This window comes from Porites lutea, chromosome 5, assembly GCF_958299795.1.
Source record: "Porites lutea chromosome 5, jaPorLute2.1, whole genome shotgun sequence".
In the NCBI taxonomy this organism is placed as follows: domain Eukaryota; kingdom Metazoa; phylum Cnidaria; class Anthozoa; order Scleractinia; family Poritidae; genus Porites; species Porites lutea.
The window spans coordinates 7436775-7464616 of NC_133205.1; the positions used below are offsets into that span (position 1 = coordinate 7436775).

At 39.5% G+C, this 27842-nt stretch overlaps 3 protein-coding genes across 3 annotated transcripts in view; 1 reads left to right on the forward strand and 2 right to left on the reverse strand.

The window, feature by feature from the left end:
- LOC140936373 (intermembrane lipid transfer protein VPS13B-like) overlaps positions 1 to 10213 on the reverse strand; it is a 39744-nt gene extending 29531 nt beyond the window's left edge. Inside the window, exons 1-6 of the mRNA XM_073385839.1 lie at positions 9834 to 10213; positions 5689 to 6906; positions 2922 to 3336; positions 2199 to 2422; positions 1310 to 1483; positions 46 to 170 (exon numbers count right to left, since the gene is read on the reverse strand). Coding sequence (XP_073241940.1) covers positions 46 to 170; positions 1310 to 1483; positions 2199 to 2422; positions 2922 to 3336; positions 5689 to 6906; positions 9834 to 9980 — 2303 coding nt within the window. The 5' untranslated portion in view covers positions 9981 to 10213. The remainder of the gene's footprint in view (positions 1 to 45; positions 171 to 1309; positions 1484 to 2198; positions 2423 to 2921; positions 3337 to 5688; positions 6907 to 9833) is intronic.
- A 473-nt stretch (positions 10214 to 10686) lies between these two features.
- LOC140937547 (cell division cycle 7-related protein kinase-like) lies at positions 10687 to 20184 on the forward strand. The gene is made up of 9 exons (XM_073387107.1): positions 10687 to 11001; positions 11989 to 12075; positions 13348 to 13477; positions 14558 to 14651; positions 14973 to 15115; positions 15937 to 15998; positions 16768 to 17113; positions 18095 to 18327; positions 19311 to 20184. Exons 1-9 carry the CDS (start codon positions 10809 to 10811, stop codon positions 19871 to 19873), a joined length of 1851 nt encoding a protein of 616 aa, XP_073243208.1. The 5' UTR covers positions 10687 to 10808; the 3' UTR covers positions 19874 to 20184.
- A 581-nt stretch (positions 20185 to 20765) lies between these two features.
- Positions 20766 to 26815, reverse strand: LOC140937233 (putative agmatine deiminase). The gene is made up of 2 exons (XM_073386776.1): positions 26614 to 26815; positions 20766 to 23008 (listed from the first exon to the last, which is right to left on the reverse strand). Exons 1-2 carry the CDS (start codon positions 26685 to 26687, stop codon positions 21952 to 21954), a joined length of 1131 nt encoding a protein of 376 aa, XP_073242877.1. The 5' UTR covers positions 26688 to 26815; the 3' UTR covers positions 20766 to 21951.
- Between the last annotated feature and the right edge of the window lie 1027 nt (positions 26816 to 27842).

Consider the following 27842-nt stretch of genomic DNA (forward strand, 5'->3'; position numbering starts at 1 on the left):
AATCTAATGCTTGTGTATCAAACGGGTAACCTGCAACAAACTTACCAAGTTCCAGGCAGGATGCAATTTCTATTTGATCCAGCAACACTAAATGGAGGAATGATGCTCAACACAGGAGGGTCTGTTGCATCTGAGTGAAGCTGAGATAGGCTGACTTGAATACCAAATACCTGAAAAGGTGCATTAACTGAATGAGTAATACTCATCTTTTTTCCTCCACTAATGCGATTTTCGAGCTTATCAGATGCAAGAAAAACCCCTGCCTTTTAGAACTTTTTCACTCTAACTGCCGCAAATGTCACTAGATATGTTTCCAAAATTCCGGCTTCATGTTTTCAAAAAATTCTGCCAATCATTAAAAGATAAAATAAAAAGAATATAGGACGATGAGAAGAGAAAGAAAGCAATGGTTGCACTCCTAGTTTTTATATTAGCTTATAGGCGAAAAAAATGCTTGACAGAAGAAGTCTATTTTGGGGGAACATTTTCATAATGCAGCTTGATGATTCTGGCAACCAGCTAGTTTGAGGCCACATGACCAAAATCCCAGTCAACATGTAGTTAGAAAACTATGCCATTCTTTAGACCCATATAGACATGCAACCCTCAAAAAAGGGTCATTTATCTATATGGGCAATGAAGGTATTATAAGTAAACTGTAAAGTTCTTGCATTTGCATTAGTGTCTGCACATGCATGATTTCCAGCAACTCAAAAATTAAAAGGTGGAACTGCATCCCCCACTGTTGGTGAAACAGAAGTTTGGATTTTTGAAGCAATGGTCCCTACATCTTCAATGGCATATCCAATCAGACTGTAACGGCCACTCGCGTTGAATTTAAACGTTTGGTCATGCCTTTCGGACTAGCAAATGCGCCTAATAGATTTCAGCAATCAGTGGAGAGATACCTTGTCTTCAAGTGGTGACAGAATTTATTGGCACCTTCAAAGAGACTATAAAAGACTAAAAATTGTGCTACAGCATTATGGTGAGTGCAATGAAAAGATGGACAGCATGAAAGTGTTAATCCTTGAAGATCACTATGTCCTGTCTAGGTCATACGGGAAAACACCAAGATGGTTAGTCACTTTTTGGAAAAGTTCTTTTTTTATGACAGGGTTTAACTATGGTGCTTGAAAGTGGAAAAACTGAGTTTGGCATGCTAGACAGATGGTGACTTATCAGAGATGGCAACACAAGGAGGTTTGACCTTAATTCCACAAAAAAAAGGAAAGTTGAAAATTCTCGAAGGAAAAAATGAGACTGATTCAATGTGTGTAGTCACCTTCTTTGGGGTCGATGTACAAACCTGGGCAGATGTATCAGCATATGCACACATGAGCATCGCTTTGCCAGCAGGGTACTCTGCATTGGAGATAGTTAGTTTGATGAGCTCTGTGGGATACATGGGTTGGTTGATTTGAATGTCTGCTCTCCTTATTTGAATAATGCATGTTGGCTGTGTAGCATCATGATCTTTGGCCTTAAAAGAAGCAATACTAGATAAACAGGATTTAGACTTGAAATCAGCATCCTCTTCACATAAAGAGACATTAATTTACTTGATAAAACACATTTATTCATATTTAAATGATACACCATACAACCAGTCCTGTAAGTAACTGATCATAACAGAATGGAGTGCAGTCCACACAATCATACAAATCAGTAACTAGGTAAGAGGAGTCTCTTTTTGTATGATTTACAAAAGGTAGATTGTAGAACATAGTTTTCTGATAAATATCATTCAAGATCATAAATTTTTTAAATAGTTTAAAAAGGAACGTTAATTGGATTTTGCCAAGACATCAGGGGAATGAGACCCCTACAAGTGCAACTGTCCTCTTACAGCACACTTTCAGTCCTCTGTTGGGAGGAAAAATCACCCTTTTAACTTGATCCTCAGCTAAAGTAAAAACATACATTGTAAGGTCACTAAACACACATGTATGCCTTGAATGAATAAACAAATGAATGAAAAAATGAATAAATGGATGAACAAAAAGGAAGGAATGAATGGTGGACGAAAGGGCAGATAAATACATTGACATATCAATGGATGGCTGGATGAGTAAATGAATGAATTAATAAATGCTTAAGTGAGTGAGTGAGTAAGTGAGGGAGTGAGTTAATGAATGACTGAATGAAGGAACAAACGAACACTGATACACTATTAAGACAAAGCAAGGAAAACATACTTCTTGCTCTTGGATGCTTTGTAGTGATAACTGTGATGAAACGGCATGCAGCTCAGTGGAACTACTTGTTTGCATCACATGACCAGCTGGTGGCATCTTTCCATGATCAGCAGCTGGCAAGGTAACAGTTACAGACACCACTGTAATGTTCATATTACGACTGGGGATATTGCCCGCCAGAAGCTGTTTCTCAATAAACTCATCATAAAATGGCTCAGTTTTCTCTGAAATGGTAAATATTACTGAAACATTAACATAACATTAATAATAAGCTTGATGATCTTTCTTGTGTTTCCTGTATTTCTGCCACAGTTCAGACATAATTATGAAATCTTTGAAATTTGTAATATACAGGCTTCTTCTTAAGCAGCAACAATCAATTTTTATGAAAACTTGCATCAATGGTGCCAAAAGACTGCAGAATTTGGAAGGTGTCGTCAAACACGGCTCAAACCCTCAAATGTAATTGTCAGGCACATCCATACCAGAGGCAGATACCCCACTGCCCTAAACTGAAGAGAAAATTTAAATTTTCCTTTGGTGGTTGTGGGTCAAAGTTGTGCCATTATATGATGACTCTAACAAGGCTAACGTTCTTAATTAAATTAAGGTACTTATGTATACTGTTAATTACATGGCTTCAAGATGTTTTCCATTTTGTGCACATATGCAAAGATCATTTTGCTTCAAACTTTGTAACATAAAATTTTAATACATTCGCACCTTTCCTGGGCACAATATCTTCAAATGCCAACTTGCTGACAAGTTCTATTCTATGCAACATGCTTGATGACACTTGTACATGTGTTGGACCCAGTATAATTCGTTTAAAAGAGAATTCTTTCACCAGTCGTATTTCACCCACAACCTCTAACTCCCTCACTCCATCTTTGCTGTCCCTGTCTGGATCTTTTTCAGGTTCAATGTCCATTGTGTACAGGTAGTCAAGGAAAAAGGCTCCATATCTTCTTAAAGCTAGGGTTTCATTGTGAAGCTTGAGGAATTCTTCTGCATTAAATGTGAGTTCAGGAACTTCAAAGGAAGATTGTTCAACATTGTCAAAGTGAGAACCTCTCAAGAATCCAGACGAATCCAAGGGATCATGTTTTGGAGTTGTGATGTTGAGAAACATTTCTTCCTGCAGGAAAAGAAATTACAGTAAGACAAAACATCAAAATAAACCTTTCAGGTAAGCTGTTTCTGAATTACGTCCTTAAATTAAAAAAAAAGAAATTGTGCAAAGAGGATCAAATGAATCTTAATTAATACCAGTACGTTTTTTTCTGTTAAAAGTATGTAATTTCTAAAATTTACCTAAGGCAAAAGTGCATATCCTCAAAGCAATAAAAGTCACTTTCTGCAATCTAGAACATACAGTATCACTCTATCCAAAAGTCCATGTTGGTAGGGTCATCAGTCTGGAGGGAAAACTTTCTTGCACTAACCATTGCTCAAAAAAGTCTTGGGCAAGACTATGATATCACATAAAGGTGAATATAAACACTGGAAAAGGAAAATAAATAAAAAATCCTTTTTCTACAATCCCGGACAAAACTACTTGAGAAAGTTTTCCCCATCATGTCCACTTTCCTCCGCAACAAAACTATTTCCAAAACGACACATTTGCGGGAAGAAAACCCCTTCCCCCAATTCAATGTTGCTTCCCACAAACGCCCAGGCATCAGGCTTTCTTTTGAATACATAACAACACTGCTTTCAGGGGGAGGGGGAGAGGGAAGAACCGGTACAGCTACGATATTTTAAAAAAAGCTGTCCAAGTATACAATTTTCTCAACAGTTTTGTCCAAGATTGTGTACAAGGTGATTCACGTTTTCTCACAAGAATATATGCAAGGACAAAACAAAAACATGCTAATAAAAAGCACTTTACAGAAGCTGTTTTGAGCACAAAGTTTCACGCCAGACCATCTTCTCATAGTAAAGCACGACCTCATATACGTTTTTTTGCAGCACCCTCTTCAAAACAGTCAGATTTCGCAATAGCCGTACAACGCATGCTAATTGTTACATATTTTCCTGTAGTTCCGCAATGGAAGGCTCGGAAAATCTGAAAAGTAATTTATCTTTTTCAGAAGAGTCTGAACAAGACTTGTATGACGGTTCTCTTCGAAGAAAAGGAGTTTGTATTGTTTATTTAGGGACATAATAGTCAATCCGATATGGAACCGTTTCCCGTCACGTGGAAATTGCTTCCCAGAGCTTATAATTGGTTAAACTATGGGTGTTACAGAAACTTTGTTTGTTAAAAGTCGGTTAACTTTTTGTGATAATTCCATGGATAGAATAATATTATGATTAACAAAGCACTGAAACGGTTAACACGATTTCGTTTTCAATAGAGAATGACCTTCTGATTCTTATTAAACTTCCCTGTTAATCGTTGTTAACCGTTGCTAATCTTCGCAGCCGCTCAAAAATGTCCTGTTAATCGTATTAATCGTATTGTGGAGAGAAAAAGATTAGAAGTGAACTATGGCAACTTTTATCATGCCTTGGTTTACAAATTATCAATTTAGGTCATAATTTTTCCAGTCATATGTAACCCGAAGACAAAACGTCTACTTTTACAGGTCACGCAATAGTACATCTTGTCACGTTATAGCGCGTGACATTTCTAGAGTTCACAGTGTGTTTCTTTGGACTGGATATCGCTACAATTTCAAAAGTAAACATTCAAATGTGAAAAGTAAAAATGCAGCTTTTGTAAATATTTAATCCTCTCTCCATCTGATGCTTTTATTCATTGCAAGTGCTTGCCCATTGACTATTTCGGCGATGGGAAAATTGTTCAAAGTTGTCAGGTCACGCGGCTCTGAAAATTCAGCAAAAGTTTCATGTGTTATTTGTTGATCGAATCAAAGTGGGTGAAATTCCCGTTTTCTGGCTAATCTGCTTGACGGAAACGTCCTTTTCGTCCTCCAAAAACGCAATGTATGCCCACTGCTCTTCACTCAAAGCGCGCGTAAAAACCATGCATGGAAAATGAACTTCACAAACGTCAGTTGACTGACCACTCCAATCAAGTAAGACATACCAATTGATTTTCTTGTCATAAATGCCTCTGTTTTCACTCATTTTGCATTAATTATCTACTTTTCTTTGAAATGTACTACATTTATAAAGAACAGGCTTATTTGGCTGTGTGAAAGGCTGCAAATTGCCTTTCCCAGTCAAATACAATCCCGGACAAAACTACTTGAGAAAGTTTCCCCATCATGTCCACTTTCCTCCGCAACAAAACTATTTGCAAAACAACGCATTTGAGGGAAGAAAACCCCTTCCCCCAATTCAATGTTGCTTCCCACAAACGCCCAGGCATCAGGCTTTCTTTTGAATACATAACAACATTGCTTTCAGGGGGAGGGGGAGAGGGAAGAACCGGTACAGCTACGATATTTTAAAAAAAGCTGTCCAAGTATACAATTTTCTCAACAGTTTTGTCCAAGATTGTAGCTGATTTAAGACTTACCTTTTCCTCCACCTCAGTGTTATCAATTGTTGTAAGTGTGTTATCCAAATTTCCACAAACACAGTCCCCAATACTCCACCCCGCGATGGACGACACCCCAAGCTGAGTGTCAAAGAAGTCATCACCTTTCATCACAATCTCTGCTGCTGTCCCTGAAAGCTCAAAACTCAAAACTGGCTTAAATTCAAATCGCTGCCCTCTAAAAAAATTGCCCTCAGTGACTCTACCAGTAAGCTTGATAGTGACTGTTATGTGACTCACATATAGTCCAAATATAAACAAAGGCATAGGTGGAGGGGTGTTAGCTAGTTGCATAGACTGTTCATCAGCAAGATTTGGTACTAATGACCACATCCAGTTTACCCAGTCTTCATTTTCATCTGGTTTGGTTTGAATGGGTGTTTGGACATTGCCCTCTTGAGCCTGTGATGACAAACTGGGATTTGAATTAGGAGCAGCCTGTTGTTCAACAATTCTTCTTGCAGGGTGTGGTTTGTAATTACAACCTGGTAAATCCAGACTTCCATAATAAAGACTGACACATAATGTTACCAGTCTCATGAACATTGGAAGCTGCTGATCAGTCAGTGATATGTCCACAGATTCACAATAAACATTAAGTTTTGTTTCAAGTGGTCTCAAGAGGCTGTCATACTTCAAAAGCATTCGACAACTCAAGCCACACTTGTACAACAGCGGGTCTTGGTAAAGTTCAATTTTCCCGCTGGAAGTTCTCTTATCAAGACAAACTGTTAGATCAGAGATATTGCAAACTTTCTGGAGCAAAAAATCTGGAGCTACTACATCAACAAAAGCTTTCTCCCAGTTGCTATTGACGCTGAACGTTTCCGCAGACTTGATGTTGAGTGACAACACAATATCATCCTCAAGGTATTTTACGATAACATTGTGGACATGAATTGAGACATTGTTTATGACTCGATTAACAAGACTCTGAACATATCCAGAAGGTGGAGCTTCTTCTTTACCCCCTAACGCATTCTCCAGGCCTTCATTTTGTGTTTCACCAGTTGTTTGTGATTCTGAGACTGTATTTGATGTGTCACCAGGACTATGATCTGGATATCGCAATTGTACAATACACTCTAATGTGTTGATTGTAATCTCTACTGGCTCTGAACCAAGTTTTGTCCATGGTATGTGAATCTGAAGCTTATGAATCTTTCCACTTAGAAAAGTTATGGGCAGCATTAATTCCTGGAAGATAATCATAGATGATTACAATGTAAGAAAAGATCTATCAATACAGATCAAAATGAATTTACGGCAAAAAGCAATAACAATCCAGAATTTAAAAGGACACAGTCAGCTGATGCACATGCACATTAGATACCATTTCTTATCTGATTTGCATGTCACAAGACACGCACGTGAAACAGAAAGTGAGAAGCATATCCGGAATACTCTAAACAAACCTTGTAGAGTTGAACTAGTTACAAGCCCAAATCATGATTATAGACCCTAAGCCACATCAGAGCACACATTTTTTATATACCATTGAGAATTCACCGATGGATTTGTCCAGGAAAAGCCAAAGATCGACAAATACTTTTGAATTTGATCATCAGTAGAGGTAAGAAATGACACGGAGTCGGCATGAATCATTGTCAAAGGTTCAAGGTCGAGAAAGCTTGATTTTCCAAACATATGTAACCTTTTCCATCGATTTTCCAAATACCTATAACCATTATTTGCTCGCCAATGATATTGATTCATTTCTTTTGTTATTTTGGTAAACGAAAGCAATTTCTCCCACCCGGCGCCTACACATTTCTCACCTCTTCTGTTCACATTCTTTTGGATACTGTTTTTAACCAAATATGATAAAATAATGTCATAGGATGAGTTACAGTTTGCTCAAAAAGAGGATTTCTGTAAAAGATCGAGGATCGAATAAAACACTAGGCAAGATTGAAGCGGATTTCTACATGTAGCCAACGCGTTCATTTGATTTTGGGTTGAGGTAAACTGTTTTCAAACTGACAAAAGTAGTGTCCAGGTCAGCAGTTCCCATAGCTGACTGTGTCCCTTTAACATGTGAAAGATCATAGGTGCATTTCATGATGATGCAGATCAAGATCGGTGATCCGAGATCACTGAGACCATGGCACATCAAAGGAAGTGACAAAAGCACCCTGGGAAAAGATTCGTCAATACATTTGATATACCATGATCCAAGTGACCTCTAGTCGGCGACGGCCCAATGGCCCAGCGACCCACGTCTCACAGCCCGCGACGACCCTGTGGGACGTGGGCTGCCCGGCCATTGGGCCCAGTTTTTTTGTCCAGCGGTAAATCCACGCGCATGCACAGATCTGCATCGCGTTAGGGTGCGCAAATTGGACGACGGTGAGTTTGAATGTTTTTATCATTTAATCATTTGAATCCTTGTTTTTGTTTGTTGCATGTTGTTCGGATAAAAATGTATACTTTAGAGAACTTTCATTATCCACAATGTAAGTTATTTTCAAACCACTCTTTGAAAGAGAAAACAAAAATCATAAGTAATGAGATATGTGAACTGCAAATCTTTTTCTATACAGAGACATGTCGGTCTATTTACAGGAACCCCACCCCACAAGGAGAGCAGGGCAGAGTTTTTCAAACTAAGGTTTGAAAATAACTTAGATCGTTTGAAAATGTACTTTCTCTCTATCGGGTTCTGTAAACAGACAAATAAAAAGAGAATGACAACATTTTTCACTTAGCAACATGCAACGAAAGAAAGGGTCAAAACGGATTGAAATGATTATTAAAATGGTAAACGAATTCAAACTCACCCTCATCCATTTTGCATGCCCAAACCCGATGCAGATCTGTGCATGCACGTGGATTTACCACCACAGGTGGCCCAAACTCACGTTGCGAGGGAAGGGTGAAATGTAATTTACATAACATAGGTGACGCGCCGGTGTCGCATTAAAGGCGACCGTTGAAAATATATGAGACTTTGTATGAGAAATACATTACTGAGATCTGCGCGCGCTAAATAACGCAGAACCTTACTTTGCATTATGACAATTAGCACTTACACGACGGGTGCAAGCACTCGCTTTTTCACAGTGCAAGAGCCTAGTTGACGTGTCATTTCCGCCCTGTCACCCGTCGTGTAAGTTCTAATTGTCATAATCTAAATTAGTTAGTAGGCGCAACAGTGGTCACAGGTACTGGACGAAAGCCAGACGTGCCTCGAAGTCCGGCACAAATGGCTCGATTTAATGGGGAAATTATGGATCTTTTTTCGAGCCGATCTCCCAGACAGGAAGAAGAGGTTTCCCTCTTAGGCCAGAGCTGAAAAATTTGCAGCGGATTTGGATTTCGGCGGAAAAAACGGCATTCTTGTTGCGACTGGTCCAGGCCCCGACAGATCGAAGTGACCAGCCTTCACTTCGTTCTATGAAAGGAGTAACAGTGGTTACGCAATAAAGCCAAAAAAAACATTAAAACGACAAACATACACCAAAACGCAGTGGAATACAGTGCAGGTAAGTCTTTCTATTCAATTCATTTAAGAAAAAGTAAGGTTTTGCGTTATTTAGCGTGCGCAGATCTCAGTAATATATTTCTCATACAAAGTCTCTTATATTTTCAACGGTCGCCTGTAACACGACACCGGCGCGTCACCTATGTTATGTAAATTACATTACACCCTTCCCTCGCAACGTGAGTTTGGGCCGCCTGTGTTACCACTGGACAAAAATACTGTGGAAAATCAGGACTGGACCTGCGGGCTGCTGGGCCGCTGGGCAACTGGGCCTCTGGGCCGCTCTAGGCCGCCGGGCCGTCACGGGCTGTGGGCCGCAAGCCGCTGGGCCTTCCGGCCGCCGGGCCACTGCGGGCCATGGGCCGCGGGCCACGAGCCTACTTTTAGCAAAACCCAGTCACTGATCCGGATTCCTGCAGACAATTAAGTAAAATAATAATGAAAAATAACTACGCAGAAATGTCTCAACCACTGCTCTCTTGAAAGTCGACAGACATGTATATCTCGTGACTTTTACTCAAAACCCCCCCACTCTTCAAAGCTCAACTTGTTTCTGTTGTAGGGCAACACGTTGTTAACATTTGAGAACGTCGCAAAAGTTGTCCAACAAAATATTTTTAAAAAGCGGTATTTTTCTTACCTTTTCTAGCACATCAAGCCTTAGCTCCAAGTTGTAAAGAACAACATCTCCGCCCCAAAGTGACAAACTGAGGTCTGAAGGCTTTAGATTCTTGATGTACTTGTCGACATAGCTCATCAACAGCGGGGTGATGTAACTTTCAAGCATGCTTTAAAACTCAAATCGACACCTGCGCCTTCAGATATGTTTAGGAAAGTTCGTCAGTAGCGGAAATAAACCTTTCCTTTTGTAAACAAAACAATGCACTGCTTCCAGTATAAAGGTCTAGAGTCCAGTATGCAAACATCCTCGTCGATCGTTCCGACATCCAAGACGTGTTTGCTTTAGCTGGTTACATTATGGACAACTCTTAAACACGAAGAACGTCCCAGCACGTCCAGGTATCGCAATGATTATCAAAACGTTAACATCTGATCGTTTACAAATTCTAAATCTACCAAGGAGGAACAACTTCGTCGAAATTTATTTCGTTTCTTAAACTTTCCACCAGGCAACCTTGGATAAAACAAGGAATCTCATTGGTCAAATTAGAACAAACCAATCAATATCACTTTTACATGGATAGCCACGCTGGCAAATTGTTTCCCCGTGAGCTCGCTTGGCCGTGAAAAAAAAAAAATTTCATTTTTGCTGTTTAGTTTAACTGACAATGTAGACCTACTCTTTAGGTGTTTTGAATTAAAAAATGATGGAATAAATCTCATTTCACAAGTATCACTAAAGGTATCTTGCTAAAAAAAAATTGCAACACCCATTCATTAAAACCCTCCCCTCCTTAGGTTTAATTTGTTCGCTTCCCACAATTCAACTCGAGGAGAATTGGCGGGAATAGTAAATCCCTCGGCGTCCAGTTCGTGGTTTTCATTTTGCACAATATGTAAAAGTTTCCCGTGTAGTGTCTTATTTTTCCCCTCAAAATCGTCAGTTTTTCGCGGAATTTATAGAACTTGTTGATAATTGCTTTACGTAAAGAAGATGGCAATGGAAGAGTGCCGCACTGAAGCGAGTATTGGCGTAGAATACTCCGAAAGCATACACGGTTCATCCGAAGACGAAAACACGAATTCCGCATCCATCAAGACGCCCGCACAAGCCGAAGGTTGCTCGCCGTCTCAGAAGAGAAAACGAAAGCGAATTTCACCGCATTCGACGCCTAAAGTTGCAGACGGTAAGGTCCAAGACGCTACTGCTAAGAACAAAAGCATGCAAACTTTATTACACATGTACATTAGCGTTTTAACAAAAGCTACATTTGCCTTCGATACGCGACGAGGATAAACTTGTGTTGTCGCAGTTTAATATTTGTTTATAAGAGTTTATGTATATGGTAATGTATGTATCAGACCAGTGTTCAAATAAACTTTGGAATAGAGCGAAGGTCTAATAATTACCAGATCACCTTTTTACTTTGGTCGAATTGTAAATAGTTGACAGTTCAGAGTAAACTGTTTAAATAGCCCCTTTGCAATGTACAAATATCTTGGACTTGCCCTTTTCGGTGGTAGGTTTTAGATACTAATTTCCCCTTTAATAGTTCTCTCAGTTTCATTACATATGCATCCGCAAATTGGGACTTAATAGACCCTAATACGGTTGGGTGTGGAAGATGCAGGGGGAGGGTCTAGCCTGTTGACTGATTGGGCAGAATTGTCACACATGGGGCCTGTCTCAAACACTGAGTGACAGTCAGCAATATTGATGATGATGATGATAGTGATGATTCTTGGGACAGGGGAAAGGCCGAAAAGGCAGAAGGAGCCTCCATCACCGGTCTTATCCTGTGATAACAACTAGTTGTCGCAGAGCTATGATCACTTCTGTGTTTGCATTCCTTGTGATCTAATCATTCACCATGATAACAGAAAATGTGCAAGATTTATCGAAAACCTGAAAGAGTGGTCATTATAGTTTAAAGGTAGCGAGATATAGAAAAGGACTGACTCAAAGAACACAAATCAGTGTCAATATTCCTTGCCATGGGCTTTATGTTGTAAAGGCATGTGTTGTCTCGGAAGAAGTTTGCCAGTGGTAGCATGTATTGAAACCAGGATGTAAACTTTCAGTGTCCAGACCAGCAGGCCGTGGAGCACAATGACTCAGAAAACTAAATCTTTACTTTATTGTGAATTAATGCATTTTCTGATTTTTTGAACAGGATTTGGAGATAGCAAAGCAGGGGAACTTCTGGAAAATATCCCTGAACTGCAAGACATGTTCACAATAGTGTCCAAAGTTGGAGAAGGTAAGCTTATGGGGAAACTGTATTTAATTTACTAACCCTACCACCATTTATTGTACTCCTACTCTGCAAGCAGAGCCTCTTTTTATTATCTTGGCTGAGTAGGAGAAAAGAAGGCTGTTCCTGAATCACAGCAAATGCAAAGTCGTCATTGCCTGAACTTCTTGATTAGTCAATCTTGTTCCCTATCATGAAACTAGTTGTTTGAGTGTAGCATCCATTTATTGATAAACCGACAGTCACCAGGGTTTGCATGCACCTTGAAAGTCCTTGAAAATTACAGTTGGCACTGGAAAGTCCTTGAATTTCAGTGCTAACTTTATCCAACCCAGCAAACACACGAAAGACCTTCAGGATAATATTGGTCATAATAATTGTGAAAGAGGTAAAAAAGACGTAGACTCAAGGCTTCTTTTTAGCACTGAACGGAGTCCTTGAATAATGGGAAATGTGTCCTTGAAAGTCCTTGAAAGGTCCTTGAATTTAATCCTCATAACTATTGTACGGAGTTTTACGAATAGTCTTTCACGCACTAGTCTTTATTTTAGCCTTAAGACAAGTTTCGTTTATTCAAACCTCTTCAGTTTGGCTAAAACCTTGGCTAAAACCTTGTCCTTGAATTTTTTGTTCAAAAAAGGGTATGAACCCTGAGTCATGCTCTACTAAAGCCCAAGGCTGCTAGGCCTGGGTTTGAAACTGTATCCCATCATCAAGCAGCACATGCTCTACAAGGATTGTATTGATTCATGCACAGTCTTTTTAAAGTCTGCTTAAATTGAGCAAGGGAAAGAAAGATTTCCTAGCATGGTACGCTTCTACATTCCACGGCAAGCACTGGCATTGCTCATCGCTCTATTGCGTCTATGGATACAAATGTTTAGCTATATATTTTTGTCTTTGCCTCATGTGAAGTGCTGTCCCATCCTCCCACCTACACTAGCTAATGGTTTCTATCTGGTACAGTAGGTCTCTTTAGGTTAAACATGTATCTCGTTTGAGTATCCTCAGTATGAGAGGTCCCATATAAGTGGGGTTATCTACTACCCATGTTATATAAGGCTGCTATTGGTTACCTCCCCATCTGGGTCTGCTTACTTTGCTTGGCCGGCTTTACCTGTGTTGCTCATTGATAGTACATACCATGCTTGTCTCCTTTGCATATTGGACTATATCGGAAAATTATTTATACTGTGAATTATATTACAGTGTAATTACATCAACAATCAATATTAGAAACAAATGCCTCTAATAATCACTCTCTGGTTTCCTTTGCAGGTACTTTTAGCAATGTTTACTTGGCTAGAATGAATACATTACCAGATGTTCTGTGTGCTTTAAAGCACATTATTCCAACTAGCGGTCCTGGAAGAGTTCAAAATGAATTGAAATGTCTTCAAGATATTGGGTAAGGTACATTGACAGTCCTGGGTAATCAATCTCAAGTTAAATCACTATAATTTTAACATAGTTTGATTCAGAATTTCCATTGTTCCTTATCCTAATTTATTCAAAGGAGACAAAGGAAACTCTAGTTAAACCTCAGAACAGAATTTGATTTTACCTAAAACAGGTATATCAGTTTGACAGTTCAAGGCTCTTCCTCAGTGTACTCTTAAAGGCTTAATCTTATTGGTTTTCTCCACACGAGTGCTGCAAAGAAAACTTGCACAAACTGTCTGATATCTAAAAAAATATATTACTGATGGGTCACCTTGTGATTAGCTTTGGAGTTGTTGCTTCAGCCCAGAGCCGAAAAGATTGAAGCCTAGCCTTGAAATCAGGGGCACCAAACAATGATTTCCCCCTAAGTCTGTTGAAAACACTTTTTAGGCTATCCAGAGTAGTTTTAGAACTCTAGAAAATACATTCTAAAGGGCGCTATAAAATTTGTATCTGTTCAGTTATCCTAGGGTTTTCAAAATTACAAGGGCTTCAGAATTATTTTCCCAAAAATTTTAGATGCAATTTATCCTTTTATGAAAGTGAGAATTTTTCTGATTGCTCTCTCAATCACATTTTTGAATCCAAAAATTTTAGGTTTCCTTTTTCTTTGAAAAACAGCATCACTTGGGGAGTGAAATGTGGAATATTGAGCCTCAGAAAATCGTAGGGAAATTATTACATATGTCTTGAAAAATGTGCATGAATGGAACAGTCATGTAGAAATTTGTAGCCTCAAGCAATAGAAAATTTGAGGCAGTATTTGCTTCTCCAAACAGTTGCATTATTCTACAGAAAACAGTCATTGGGTGCCCCTGTTGAAATATCAAGTGTCGCAGTGATCTTTCCGTGAAGACAGGTTCAAGAGTAACAAGCACCTAAGAGGTATAAACCTGTACAATGTACTGGTTACCTGGTGGTAGCTGAGAGGACATTTTCTCTGGAAATTAGAGACATTACACAAGTCATTACATGTACTTCCATTGCCTGTGGTATTTTACATGTAGAAAGTTATAATTCTGATTCATTATGTTGTTATTTTTAGGGGCACTGACAATGTTATTGGAGTTGAATCAACTCTTAGATGCAATGATAGTATGGTATTTGTCCTGCCTTATTTTCCCCATCAAAAATTTCAGGTAATTGTAATAATTGACATGAGTTGCTGCAACTGATTAGTGGCAGCCAAAACATAATAAATTTTCACCTGCCTCCACTGAAGTTTTAAGAGATTACATTCATTATTGCCTATTAATTCCCATATGTCACCATTCAAATTTCTCGTTCCATTTTATGGTTGCCCAGTAATCTTGTCATCATCACATCATTGTTTCTCGATAATGATGGCAAAATGGATAAGATGTTCAACTCTGGCATCAGTAAAACCACTCTTTATTGAAGTTTGCCTCTCTATAGTATAGCTATTAAAGAAATATTAATTTTATTACTTGCTTTGTCAGGAATACTTCTTGGAAATGAGCGTCTGTGAAATCAAAGAATACATGAAGAACCTTTTTATTGCCTTAAAAAGAGTACATTCGTTCAATGTAATCCACAGAGATGTAAAACCAAGCAATTTTTTGTACTCCAGAGAAACAGGAAGGTGAGATTCCCACATGTACATGGATGTCTTCTGTGGTTCAATAGTTGTTGTTATAGAATTTCACTCAACTAAACAGGGACTGCCATTGGTTGATTCTTGGTCACGTGGCCTTCACTAAAATCAAACGTATCGCGATGGTGATACATTAAGCAATGTACCCTGCTCGGGCTACATTACAGCACGTGATCAAAGCATGGTTGAAAGTGGTGTGACAGAAGGCAGGAAAAACACTGCCAATTTTCTCTTTTGTGAATGAACACAAACACGAAGCCTCGAGCTAAAAAGCAACGATTTTTAAAGTCATCCCAGAAGAGAAACAGCAGCTAGTGGAAAAAAAAAGATGCAGATAATATTAGGAAAGTACTTTGTAAATCATTCATTTAGTGGTTTTAAAAATTAAATTTGTGTTGTTATAAGTACGTAGTTGACTGTTTTGGTTCGCTCCAGTTATTCTTTTGATGCTGTTGAAGTGAAAGGCTAGATATATAACAAAACACTTAATGTCAGGTCCCTCGGGAAACCAGTTAGTTTTGTTTTCCCTCGAGTCCTGATGTTTCCGAGACAAAGTCGAGGGAAACATCAGGACTCTTGGGAAAACAAAACTAACTGTTTCCCTCGGGATCTGACATTAAGTGTGTATTATACCATTTGTCTTCAAAATAGGCTGCAGAGGTTAAAGTAAGATGCAGCATCAGAAAAAAACATTTAGTTGTCATGAAGTAGAGTTTATTATTTGAGCTCATGCCTGACTGCCCTTTTCCAGACAACACAATGAGATTCCTCAACTGATTGATTGATTGATTGATTTTAATTTGATTTAGATACCGACTTGTAGATTTTGGTCTTGCCATGAAAGTCCCTGGCAGCAACAATTCTCTTCTTGGTGAGTTTATAGTCATTCATCGCATTTATTTAGATGTAAAAGGGCTTGCATTGCTCACTGAATTCCAAAATGCTTTCCATCACTCATCGCCCCTGTGATCCTTGATTAGCATATTGCTTGTTTGCCTTAAAAGGTAACTTTGATACACATCACCTGAAGAAAATGAAATATAAAAAGCACTCCCAGATGGGGGTACTTCCAGCAAAAAATCACTATACTGAGCTAGACATTGTTAATACATGCACAACCCCCCCCCCCCACTCCCCCACCACCACCACCACCATCATCCATAACCACATTTTGCTAAGAGGTGTTACAAGTCAATTGCAAACATCATCATGAAACATTTTGTACAAAAATAAATGGTAGTGAAGGTCCTGATAAAGATAAAGCCTCTTTCTGCACATTGTACTATAATAAGTATTATTAATTCTAGTTTATGAGGAAATTAAGAGCTAATATAAGAAAGTGCTAAGAGCAAAAACAAACGGGGAAGAGACACAGATAAAAGTTAGACTTGGTTTATCCAATTTATGTTGTTTTTTGGACAGAGTGGGCAGAAAATACACGTAGCTTTTATTAGTAACTTTTAACAGCACTATTGTAAAAGATCCATAACATAACATAACTTTATTATTTATATAGCGCAAAATACATGGGTATATGATCTAATGCCCATGACATGCACCTCCCTGATTCTCTTTAACAGGCAATGTTACAGTGCAAGTGATTAACACAACTTATATTTGAACTCTTACATGTATTCCAGATTCTCCTAAGGAACTGAAGAAACAAAAAAGGACCCTACAATCTCCTAAAACTACTTCCCAACCGAGACGTCGAAGCTCACGCTTGTCTCCTCAAAATGAAAATAAAGACCAGACGGGAGGCAAAGTTGGTGAAGAACGCATCCTCAAGCCGCGTTGTGTAAACTCAGCTAATTGGCAATTCACACACCAATCCAAGGACTTTAAAGTCCCTTCAAAGACTGCAACATCAAAGTTAAGGCGCACCTCTGATGAGAAGGCAAACTCTAAAGATGCATTTAAACAGGCCCAGGTATTGTGTCCACTGAGACATGGTCCTAAAGATGTGTGCACCATCTGTATGGCAAGGTAGGCTGTGATAACCTTGTCTCTCTTAGGCAAACTCACATTAGAGATCGAGCTTTAGATTAGAGGACGACCACGAGTATGAGGTTTGACTCAAATAGATACCTGGGAAAGCTTCATACTACTTTTGATTCACCAGAAAAGTTAGCACTGTCATCTTTATTAAAGGAGATCAAGCCCTCTCCCAATCGCAAATTGATAAAACTTGTAACATTTTGTTAACTCATTTTCGCGCCAAAATGATGCTGGCTTAAGCAGCTGCGTGAGCAATACGCAATATTGAGAAATTCTTGTTCATGTAGTTATTCTCGTCATAGAATCTAAAGGTCTCTGCTGTCAGTTTTTGTATAATTCTGCCTAAATGACGGGTTTGTGCTCTAATGTGGAGGGCAGGTGGATCAAAGTTTGTGCACTAACTTGTATGCTGGGCACCCTGAACCTTTATCATAGGTTCAACGCTCTACACAGCGAGCACTACACGATATTCTCTCTTTTTGCTTTTGCTTGAATCGTAATGGTCTCCCTACATCTTATAAACTCTGGACAAAACATTTTGTTTAAAAACACACAATGTTATTGCTATAACAACAAATACTTTAGACAGTTCATTGTTGTTATTGAAGTGACCCAGATAACAGCTTTAAGATTCATTAATTTTAATTAAGTAAAAGAATGATGTAATTTGTCCTATCTATTTCGTTTATTTTTTCTGCAGAATTTACTTATTTATATACCACAAGAGGTGACCCCTTCTAGCTTCAGGTTGTGGGAATCCATTCTCAGCAGTTGCCATTGTTTTTATCTAAAATAAATCTGTTCGCACCTGCCCTTGAACAGCTTTTTATCAGATTAAAGTGCAGGGGCATTAAAAATATTTCTTCATTCTCAGTGTACAAAAAAGTTGTTACCCATAACCACATTGTTCTTGTTGTTCCTTTTGATGTCATGTACATAATTGATGTTTTGTTTCTTAATTTTATCCAGGGGCCATCAGAATACTCCTCGAGCAGGCACACCAGGATTTCGGTCCCCAGAGGTCCTTCTCAAGTACCCTCAGCAGTCTCCTGCTGTGGACATGTGGTCAGCAGGAGTCATCTTTCTCTCTATACTCAGTGGAAGGTACCCATTCTTTAAAGCTTATGATGACCTGACAAGCTTGGCTCAAATCATGACTCTGTGTGGAACTGGTGAGGCAGCTAAAGCAGCTTTCAAGTTAGGTAAGCTTCATAAATCTTACCCTTTTACGAGGCTAAGTTCTAGAAACAAATTTAGAAGCCCAAAAGATTGGAACTCTCAAAATCCAGCGGGTGCTTTGTGGTGAAAGTAACTGGCCAAGGGTCACTGGAGGTGCTAGAAAACTGCCCTGTTCTTTCTTTTACCATCGAGAACGTTCAAGTTTAAAATACACAATTATGAATTTACTTTTTTCTTAACATAGTTTTAACTTTATTTCGAAAGGTAAATCGATTCAACTGGAAAAGAACGCACTTTTCTATAAGACAGGTGCAAATTAAAATTATTAAAACCCATAATTGACTAAAATCAGGGTTAAAAAAAAATCATCTGTAGGCACTCTTCCGCCTCCAGCAACGCGTATAAAATCGACCGATCCGTGCACTGATTTTATGGTTTTAACTCTATGAATGAATGGAAACATCCTTAATAAATAGTTGTCCGGGAATGGTTTTTCGTCGGTATGGTAAGATTTTCTCCGTGTCTTCGCATACAAAGCAAGGAAAGCTTTTTAGGTATTTATAAACGGCGGATTAACAGTTTTTACCCGGACTGTTTACGCAGCCAAATGTAATAAACGTCAAATCCAACCCTTTTGAAAAAAATACAGGGCGTGGACGAGATGACTTTTGGGCCTCTTTCCCAATTACCATAATGTGGTATGAAATGATAAATATATGAATTTTATAAAAATTATTTTGGAACCGCTAATTGAAGAAATAAATGGAAAGAAGATCATCGCAGTTAATGACGCAACTTATGCAGTTGCGAAAAGAAAGCCTGAAAAAATCCAGGCTTGCTGGGATTCCAACCCTGACCTCTGCGATAACGGTGCAGCGCTGGTATGTGGTGTATCGATATTTTCCATGAACTCCAGGTAAAGTTTGTTTTATTTTGTTTTTGTCCGCATACTGCACATGTGTTGTGGCAATCTTCTAATAATTTACTTGCACCTTACCTTTCACAGGCAAGGACCTCAATTTTAACGCAGATTGCCCATCTGGAAATCTTAAAATACTTTGCACAAAGCTAAGGAGAGGGGCAAGCAAAAAGCCCACCGTGAAATGTTGTGTGCGGCAGCCAACTCGCGGCGACAGAGAGCAGGCTGACGTCCCATCAAAAAGATTTAAGCGCAAAACAAGATCGCCACGTGCCTCCCACACTGAAGCACCTATCGTTTCAAGTTCTTGGCATCAACGATGCACGATGTGTCAGAAACGAAACCCTCTTTGCTGTGTATCAATTCCAACTGAGGGGGAACTATCTGAGGAAACTCGACAACGTACGGATGCATCTCGTGATCATTCGGATGTGACTCGGGAACTTTCGGATGCGACTGTTGAACAATCGGACAATGCGAGGTGCGTTCATCTCGACGGAAGCAAGTGCGCCTGCTCCTGTTGTACTTGCTGCTGGGCAATTGAGGATTCAGCTTATGAACTACTAGAACGATGCCTAGACTTGAATCCACACACCCGAATTACTGCTGCCGAGGCATTGGAACATGCGTTTTTCAAGAATACGCTTTAAATTTAAGTCCCCCATGAGATGGTTATCAGATCACATACATCCCACTTGCAAAGTGGAAATGCGGTATATCTTGGTGATTCAAACATAATAGGGTTTAGGACAAACCGAACGGTCAACTGGTTTAAAAGTGAACTATAAGAATCCTCCCTCATAGTTGTACTCAAGTGCATGTACAGTATTAGACTTCCCTGCTAGCAGAGGACTCTTTTACCTGGTATTCGGCAGGCGGGAGGGAGAGTGTCTTTTCCTCATCAGGGCTCGAAAAAACCTAATTTGAGCTTATCTTTTGAGCAGGCAGCTCTCACATTTTGCTTGCTCGCGGCCACTTCTTGCCCGGCTCGTCTTAGTTATTTATTATGTTGAGAGAATCACTTTTCTGGACCCTTGCCCATTGGGCAAATCATGATACGTTTCTGGGAAACTACCCACCTACCCCTCCCCTAAGCCATCATTTTGCCCTAAGTTAATGTTAGCTTAGGGGAGGGGTAGGTGGGCAGCTTCCCAGAAACGTATAGTAATCCGTTACTTCAATGCCCTGCTAGAAAATCTACTTGTCCCAGACTACCGGACGGGACTTTTTTCGAGCCCTGCCTACGCCCGCCGAATGCCAGGGAATAGAGGCCTCTACTGGCACTGGGAAGTCCTCGGCAAGTTTTAAAACACCAAATTGCAGTTTTCCATGTTTTCAGGGCATTGGTGGGTTAAAGATCGATAGCCATTTCTGGGGTTGAGAATATCTCCAATGGTTTATCAATTTAACAAAGCAAGCATGTATATATTTATTTAATCAGAGTACTATTACACCCATGACAAATATGGCACAAAGAAATTCATGACAGAGTTTACGCACCTACGTAGTTTAATTGTATACATTCGTTAATAACATCCCGTAGTTATGACTGAGATGAATTAGGAGTCCTAGAGCAAACAATTGGTTAATGACACGCGTTGGAAAAGAATCGTACATGGATTCCTGAATTTGTACTAGTATTAGATTTTACCGTATATAGTTGTATTTACTAAATAAAATAATTTATTCAGTACGTGTGTTGTTCAGATTTTCATATCAACATAACAGAAAATTAAGCAAGACTAGGGTCTGACACAGCTGGTTTGAACCAGACTTGCTTTGTTAACGAAAAGACGTATAAAAAAGTTTTGTTTTGAATTTCATCTTACCAAAATAGACTAGGAGATGAAAACATGTGGGGGTCGTATATCCTGAATGGATACTTCCCTCGCGCGCTCTACTTGGTTAAAATATTTTACTATTGACCTGGCCCTGGTTGTTCAAACGTTGGATAGCGTATCCACCGGATAAATCACTATACAGCGGATAAGTATTAGGGAAAGCGATTAAGCTATCCGCTGGGTAGTGATTTATCCGGTGGATAGGGCTATCCAACTTTTAAACAACTGGAGCCTGGAGAGCAAGTCTGTATTCGTTCGAATGCACATTCCTTTCTGGCACGGCATGAAATCTATTTGCAGTTTCGTATTTTTGTTACGTATGTGTAAGATGTAAGGGGCGAAATATTGGTTGAGAAGTCGAGAGTTTGACCGGTATCGCTGCAACTATTGCTCTCTGACTCTTGCCAGTCCTGAAAGTCGAGGTCAATGGATCAATCCGTGGCTTTCTTGTCACATCGCGACGGCCATGTTGGTGACCAAGATAAATTAGGGGAGGGGTAGATGAACTTCTTACACCGTTTCAATTTCTCCGGTGGAAACTAAGCACATTTGTGCAAATGATTGCGAAGACTTTGTATGGAATTAAGAGGTCATGTTAGGAGTTTTGGAGATAAGAGTGAGCTTCACCAACAATTACAATAAGGAATTGCGGGTAATTGACAAAATAATTTTGGGGATAAAGGATAAGTTAAATATTGCTGTAAATAAATTTCTTGAAGAGGTCAAGTGTAACAATAATTCCAAAGATCTAAAGAACGAAAACATCAACAAGAAACCTGCCAACGGACTTTTGCCAAGGCCAAAAAGAGACAAAATGTTAAGAAAACGTCTACACTAACATGGCCGCCATGCCACGTGAGTGCCACGCCCGAATGTTTTGTACAGTATCAGTAGCGAAAAGCTAAAGCCAATGCTACTGGTAAGAAACAAACTTTTACAGCTACGTCGACAGAGGAGCCACTACTGGGACTTCTATCGACATAAGCAAACAAGGCCTTGGCAACAGGATGTTCTTGGTCAATCTGCCATGTCATACAACGAAGACTTCCCCCAAGCACGGGTATTTTGCCAGCATTGTACACAGAGATGATATCTTTGTTAGTGTTGTTCTTGAAGGCCGCAAAGGCTCTGTCATTGCTGGTCTGATTTGCAAAGAAGGGCAGATAAACAGCGTTGTTTGTCACCAAGGAGTTTGCATAGGAACCTTCGGCAGAGACAAATCCTTGTGTTTTCCCCTTCTTGGCATAGCACGGCAAAGGAACTACTGTGAGGTTTGGGAAGACGTCAAGAACAGCAGTCACCATGGCGTCGTAAAAGCTTGGTCCATCAGCGTCATCAAATAATGAAATCAAAAGCGTATTATTTTCGACGAATGTCACGACTCCATCGGCGTGTCCTGTAGTATCCTCTGGGTCTGGAAGGACTGCTACTTTTCTGTGTATAGCGGTTTCCAGCTTGTTGACGAATTCCTGGTGAGACATTGTAGGATTGTCATCATAAGTCCTGGCAGTGGTGATGGCTATATCAACGCCATTGTCCACAATGTTTCCTCCTTCCAGAACCAGATCGTTACGCCTGAGCTGAGGTAACCCAACAACTCTGGCAAATTTCTCGAAATTTCCCTCGTCAAATTTTGCCTGCTCGGATGAAATATACTGTGGTCTGTACTTAAATTTAACCTGCTGTTTTGGCATGGTGGGGGGGAAATCCGTCATCCACATATCTAAGGACTGTTTCGCTTGAATAAGACGGGCGTTGGTGAATTTGTGGTTTTTTAGGTACTTGACGCCTGACTCATCGTGGATGATAAACAAATAATCTCTACCTTTGGTCTTACCATCCATTTCGATAACAAAGTCGGCAATAAACTGCAAGTTATCGAGGTACTGGACATCGCTTTCACCAGGAAGTGATACAACAATGACTTGTTTCTTGCTGTCGGTACTGCCAAAAAAAGGAGACGAGATTAAATATCGCAGCTTGTCACATGTTTGTGAGCAATTTGCATAAAGTACACTTCGTTGAGTATGATGGAATAAGGGGTACATTCTTTTATCAACTCTAGGGTCTATTTTGTACGGCCTCAAGAGTTATAGTTTCGAGTAGATGTGATGATGGATATTTTTTTAAAACTAAATTTTAACAATCTTTGTAATTTGTTTAAAAGTTGGTTGTCTGTATATCTTACAGTTTGCGTAATTTGCTGGAATATCTCGGGTACCGGCTGGGGCCGGTTTGAAACACACATCGTAAACCAAGAACCAGAGAAGGTTTCGCGAGCAGTTTGCACGAGCCGCAACTGCTCGCAGGCTAGCGAACAGAAGACCCTGTGTTTCCTGATCAAAAACTTTGAATGAAATGCCTTCATGCATACATCTATTTGCACAGTCACAGTCGTCTCTTTCATTACTAAAATAGACGTCAAAATAAGTCTTATACGTTTTCCTATTGAAGAAAATCTAAGCAAACTATAAGCTAAATTTGGCATGGAGGACGCCGGAGTAATGAAGTTGGTATAATACCTTGACTGTCGAACGCCAAATATTCAGTGTTCCAAGATGTTTAAGTTAAACCAAAATTTTAAAATAGTTTTTGAATTACGGAGCGATGTTAAAAAAACGAGATCCCGGATGACCACCATGTTAATTACAACTAATCGAAAACTAAGTGGCGTGCTGTGAATTTAAATGAAGGTCACGCCATCTTAGAGAAGCAGATTCCGCGAGGAACAAATTATCACACTGATTTAACAATCACAAAATCTGTAGCACAAAAGAAGGATATGTGGAGATTTTTTTACAAATTGGTCGTTTCTATTAGCTGGTTAACAAACGAAGCAATAAAGTGTGGTGATATTTTTATGACAAACCCATGAAAGAGTTCCATCTGCATAATATCTGTTCAAACTCAAGCTAAGAACAAGCGAGACATGTTCCCTGTAATAAAATCTCTTCAGCTCATTTCCTAGCTCTTGCAGTGATTTTTAAACCATTTAAGAATGGTTTTCCGCTTTTCGAGATCTTTCGTTTTGACAACAACATTAAAATAAACCTAATACATAATCAGATGGCACTTTGTTTTGTTTGTACTGTTCGCGTTGATTTTTGAAGAGTCTATCTTTTTGTCGAGGGTCGAGGGTCGAGGGTTCCATGTCGAGGGGGAGGGTACCAAGTCGAGGGTCGAGGGTAACATTTTTTTTTCCAAATTTTTTTTTTGGACAAGGTAATAATCGATGCAATCAATGTCATTAAAACAAATAAGAAGAATTTAAAAAACAAATGGCGCGTAAACATCTTCTAGTTGTTCGGTGGAGGGGGGGGGGGGAGGGTTATGGGGGGGTGGAATAGAGAAAAGCTCCGGGACATCCCAATTTGTTTTCGAACAGAACAGAACAGAACACGTTACTTGAAAACACTGATTTTTAAAAAAAATGTTGTAAACAAAATTTAAAGTGTCGTAAAACAAGAATGAGTGCGTTGAATTATGAATTTCTGGTCCAACCAACAAGAATGGAAGGAAAAAACTGTTATTGCGTTGTAAAATGTGTCATAATATGTGTCATAAACGAACAATGCAATCGTTGGAGTCTTTCTTTTTGCAGCTCGCATGGAAATCGCCACCCACTAACACAGAGGTTTAAAATAGAATAATGCCTGGTAGCGACTTTCGGTGAGGTGAACATCGGCATTTGCCGACGCTTTGCCATTAAAATACAATATATCTTTCTAGGCCACAATCGGTCATATCAGGAGCCCATCAAATGATGGGCTCCTGGTCATATATATTTGTGAACATGGACGTGGTGGACGTGAATAGGAAAAAAAACAGACGTACGGTCCATGTCTCCCATTGATCCAATTAATTGTTTTACATTTGACACATTTCTACTAAAGATCTGTTGTTTTGCCAAGTTGGACACAAGTTTTTTTTTCCCGAAAAAAAAATCGACTGTGTTGCAAATTCTGTTTAACTGTTTGAAATGTTACAATGTCTCACAAGGCCATTCCTGTACAATTTTCCGATCGGTCGGGCAAGAAAAAATGGCATTGGGTTTGTGGAGTGATTTTTGGTTATGTTTTGAGGATATTTTCCCTGGTATTTCAATTCAAGCTTTTTCTGTGATCTATTTTTCCGTGGTTTCTGATGTAAATTTACTACTTTTAACATCATGCAAGAAACTGGATAGTATATTCCAAGTCTGTCTTTTACGGAATTTTTTTTTCTTTAAATATTCATATAGTGTACACTCTTTTCTTCTTTTTTTGAAAGTTCGCATAATCGGTCTGCTTCGATCTGATCGCTGTTCGTGAATAAAAGCTCCCCTTTTCGTGCAAAATAGGAAATAATCGCTGAAGCCGTTGTGAAGAAAGTCTTTGCGCAGACACCTCTGATTTCTGTTTGAAATGCACACTAGGGATAAAGATGTGCACAAAATTAGTTTCGCCACATGACTTCCTATTGTCCCAGTGCCGCCACCAACTGCGCCGATAAGTGTTGGTTTTACGTTCCTTTTGTGTTTCAGGGTGTTTCAAATTTCTGCAGTGATACACTTTTTAAGCTGCAGAACATAACGTTGGTAATTAAAGGAGTTTATTATTGCGGCGCGACTCGGGCGATAGCATCATCCATCACTCTAGCTACGCACCTACGTACCTAGGTCACGATTTCCGGTGTCGGTGATTATCGATGACTTGTATTTTAAAATTTCATGGCGAGTTTCTACTTCATTGAAAGCACGACAATTCGGTCGCATACAGTGGGATGGCTTAAAAACAAGAATTGGTGAAATATCCATATTCAAACTACCCCAATGAACAGCCAAGCAAGGCAGAGAAGAGGCAGACGTGACTGAAATATAAGCCGCTAAGCAGGGGTACCCAACTCACGGACTAAAGAAAATCGCTTAGTTATTCAGATCCAGAAGGCACTTTGGAGAAAATTGGAACCCTTATTCAGCCGTAATAAAAAAGCTTTACGCTTCAAAAGAGGTCAAAGAAATTGCGCTTGCATCAGAGGGCAAATCCTGCCGACCAGAAAACAATAACTACAGTCAATCGATATATATGTCATGACCTCTCAGTGTGAAACATGCGGCTAAAATCACATTTGCTCAGTAAAAATGCAGAACCTTCCAGAGCATAATCTACATAGCAGATAAAAACAACTCTATTGTAATAAGCAGCATTTTGGCATGAGGAAAAAGTCGTGTAGGCCTACCACCCCCTTTTATTGTTATAAATGTAATTCTTCGAAAACAAATTGGGATGTCCCGGAGCTTTTCTCTATTCCACCCCCTCCCCCCTCCACCCAACAACTAGAAGATGTTCACGCGCCATTTGTTTTTTAAATTCTTCTTATTTGTTTTAATGACATTGATTGCATCGATTATTAAGAATTTGGAAAAAAAAATGTTACCCTCGACCCTCGACTTGGTACCCTCGCCCTCGACATGGAAGCCTCGACCCTCGACCCTCGACAAAAAGATAGAAACATGGAACCCTCGACCCTCGACTCTCGACAAAAAGATAGACTCATTTTTGAATGCCCACCTTTGAGTTGAAGCTTCAACCAGTGCATGACCTCGGGTTAGAAAGATGAGACTTGACAAAAATAAGACATGCATAATTCGCGTGACTATCTGAGCTACCAGCAACACTGAACAACAACTTTGTTGACGATATCAAGTGAAAGCTGCCTTTGATGTTGCCGCTTTTGCGGGTGAGAGCGATAAGGTTGCATGTTTATGCACCATTTTACTCACCATACGCACCCTGATTGGTTGTGTTTGTTTGCACAGGCTTGACTCTGAAAATGTGAACGTTTTACTAGAGGTGTCAGTTTCGATCGATGCATAGCTAGGGTACGCTTCACCTGCATCTGAAGTCATCTTAGGGAAATCGTAAGTATCTAAATGGGAATTGCCACAATGCGGCCTTGAATTCTCCTTCTTACGGTCAGCTTATGTATTGTCTTACCCTTATCACGGCCAGCCTTTTCAATTGCAAATGAATGCATGGGCGTCAAACAGAAAACTGATGTCTAATTCGAATTAATAGCCCGAAATGCTTCGCTAGACCCTCTCTTTCCGAGGCTGGTTAACAGGCTTAATACCGGCAATCAATCGTTTACAATCTTTTTGCATTTAGTCGAAACATTGTTCAACATCTTTTGGGAAACAAACTTTGGAACCGTTTATTAAGCGAGGGTCATGTTTGGTGTTATAGGTGACACAGCCCAGAGACGTCATGAATGTCCTCCTTTCAGTCGGTCTGATCCTTTTGGCGAGAGGTCAATCACTTGCGGAAAGGTAGGTTTGTTAAAATCTTACTTGATATAAGGGGAGGCTCCGCCCCGAATTCAGACTCCTTAACCTTATTTTGACAGAAAAGGTACCCTTTCGTATACCTTCCTTTGAAAAAATGGTCCCCCTTTTAAAATTACTGGAGCAAATACACCGATACGGTCCGTTTCCGTTTATTAGAAGATAACTGGAAAATAGAGCGTAGCAAGGAAATAATAATCTAATTCTCTGACACCCTTTTATCGAAGATCAGATTTAATTGAGACAGTTCCTCTTTGAGGTCTTTGAGTTATGACTATTTAAAGTGACCACTGTTCAGATCGCGTGACCCGGGCTACCTAAATTTTGACCGGTCGTGTAACTCACGGGTCATCTGTCATTCTTCTCAGTATAAAGTGACAACTTTAGTAAATAGCAAGTTGACGTGTTATCAAATATTTAACAATCTTTATAAAATCCTGGATTCTTTTTTAACGG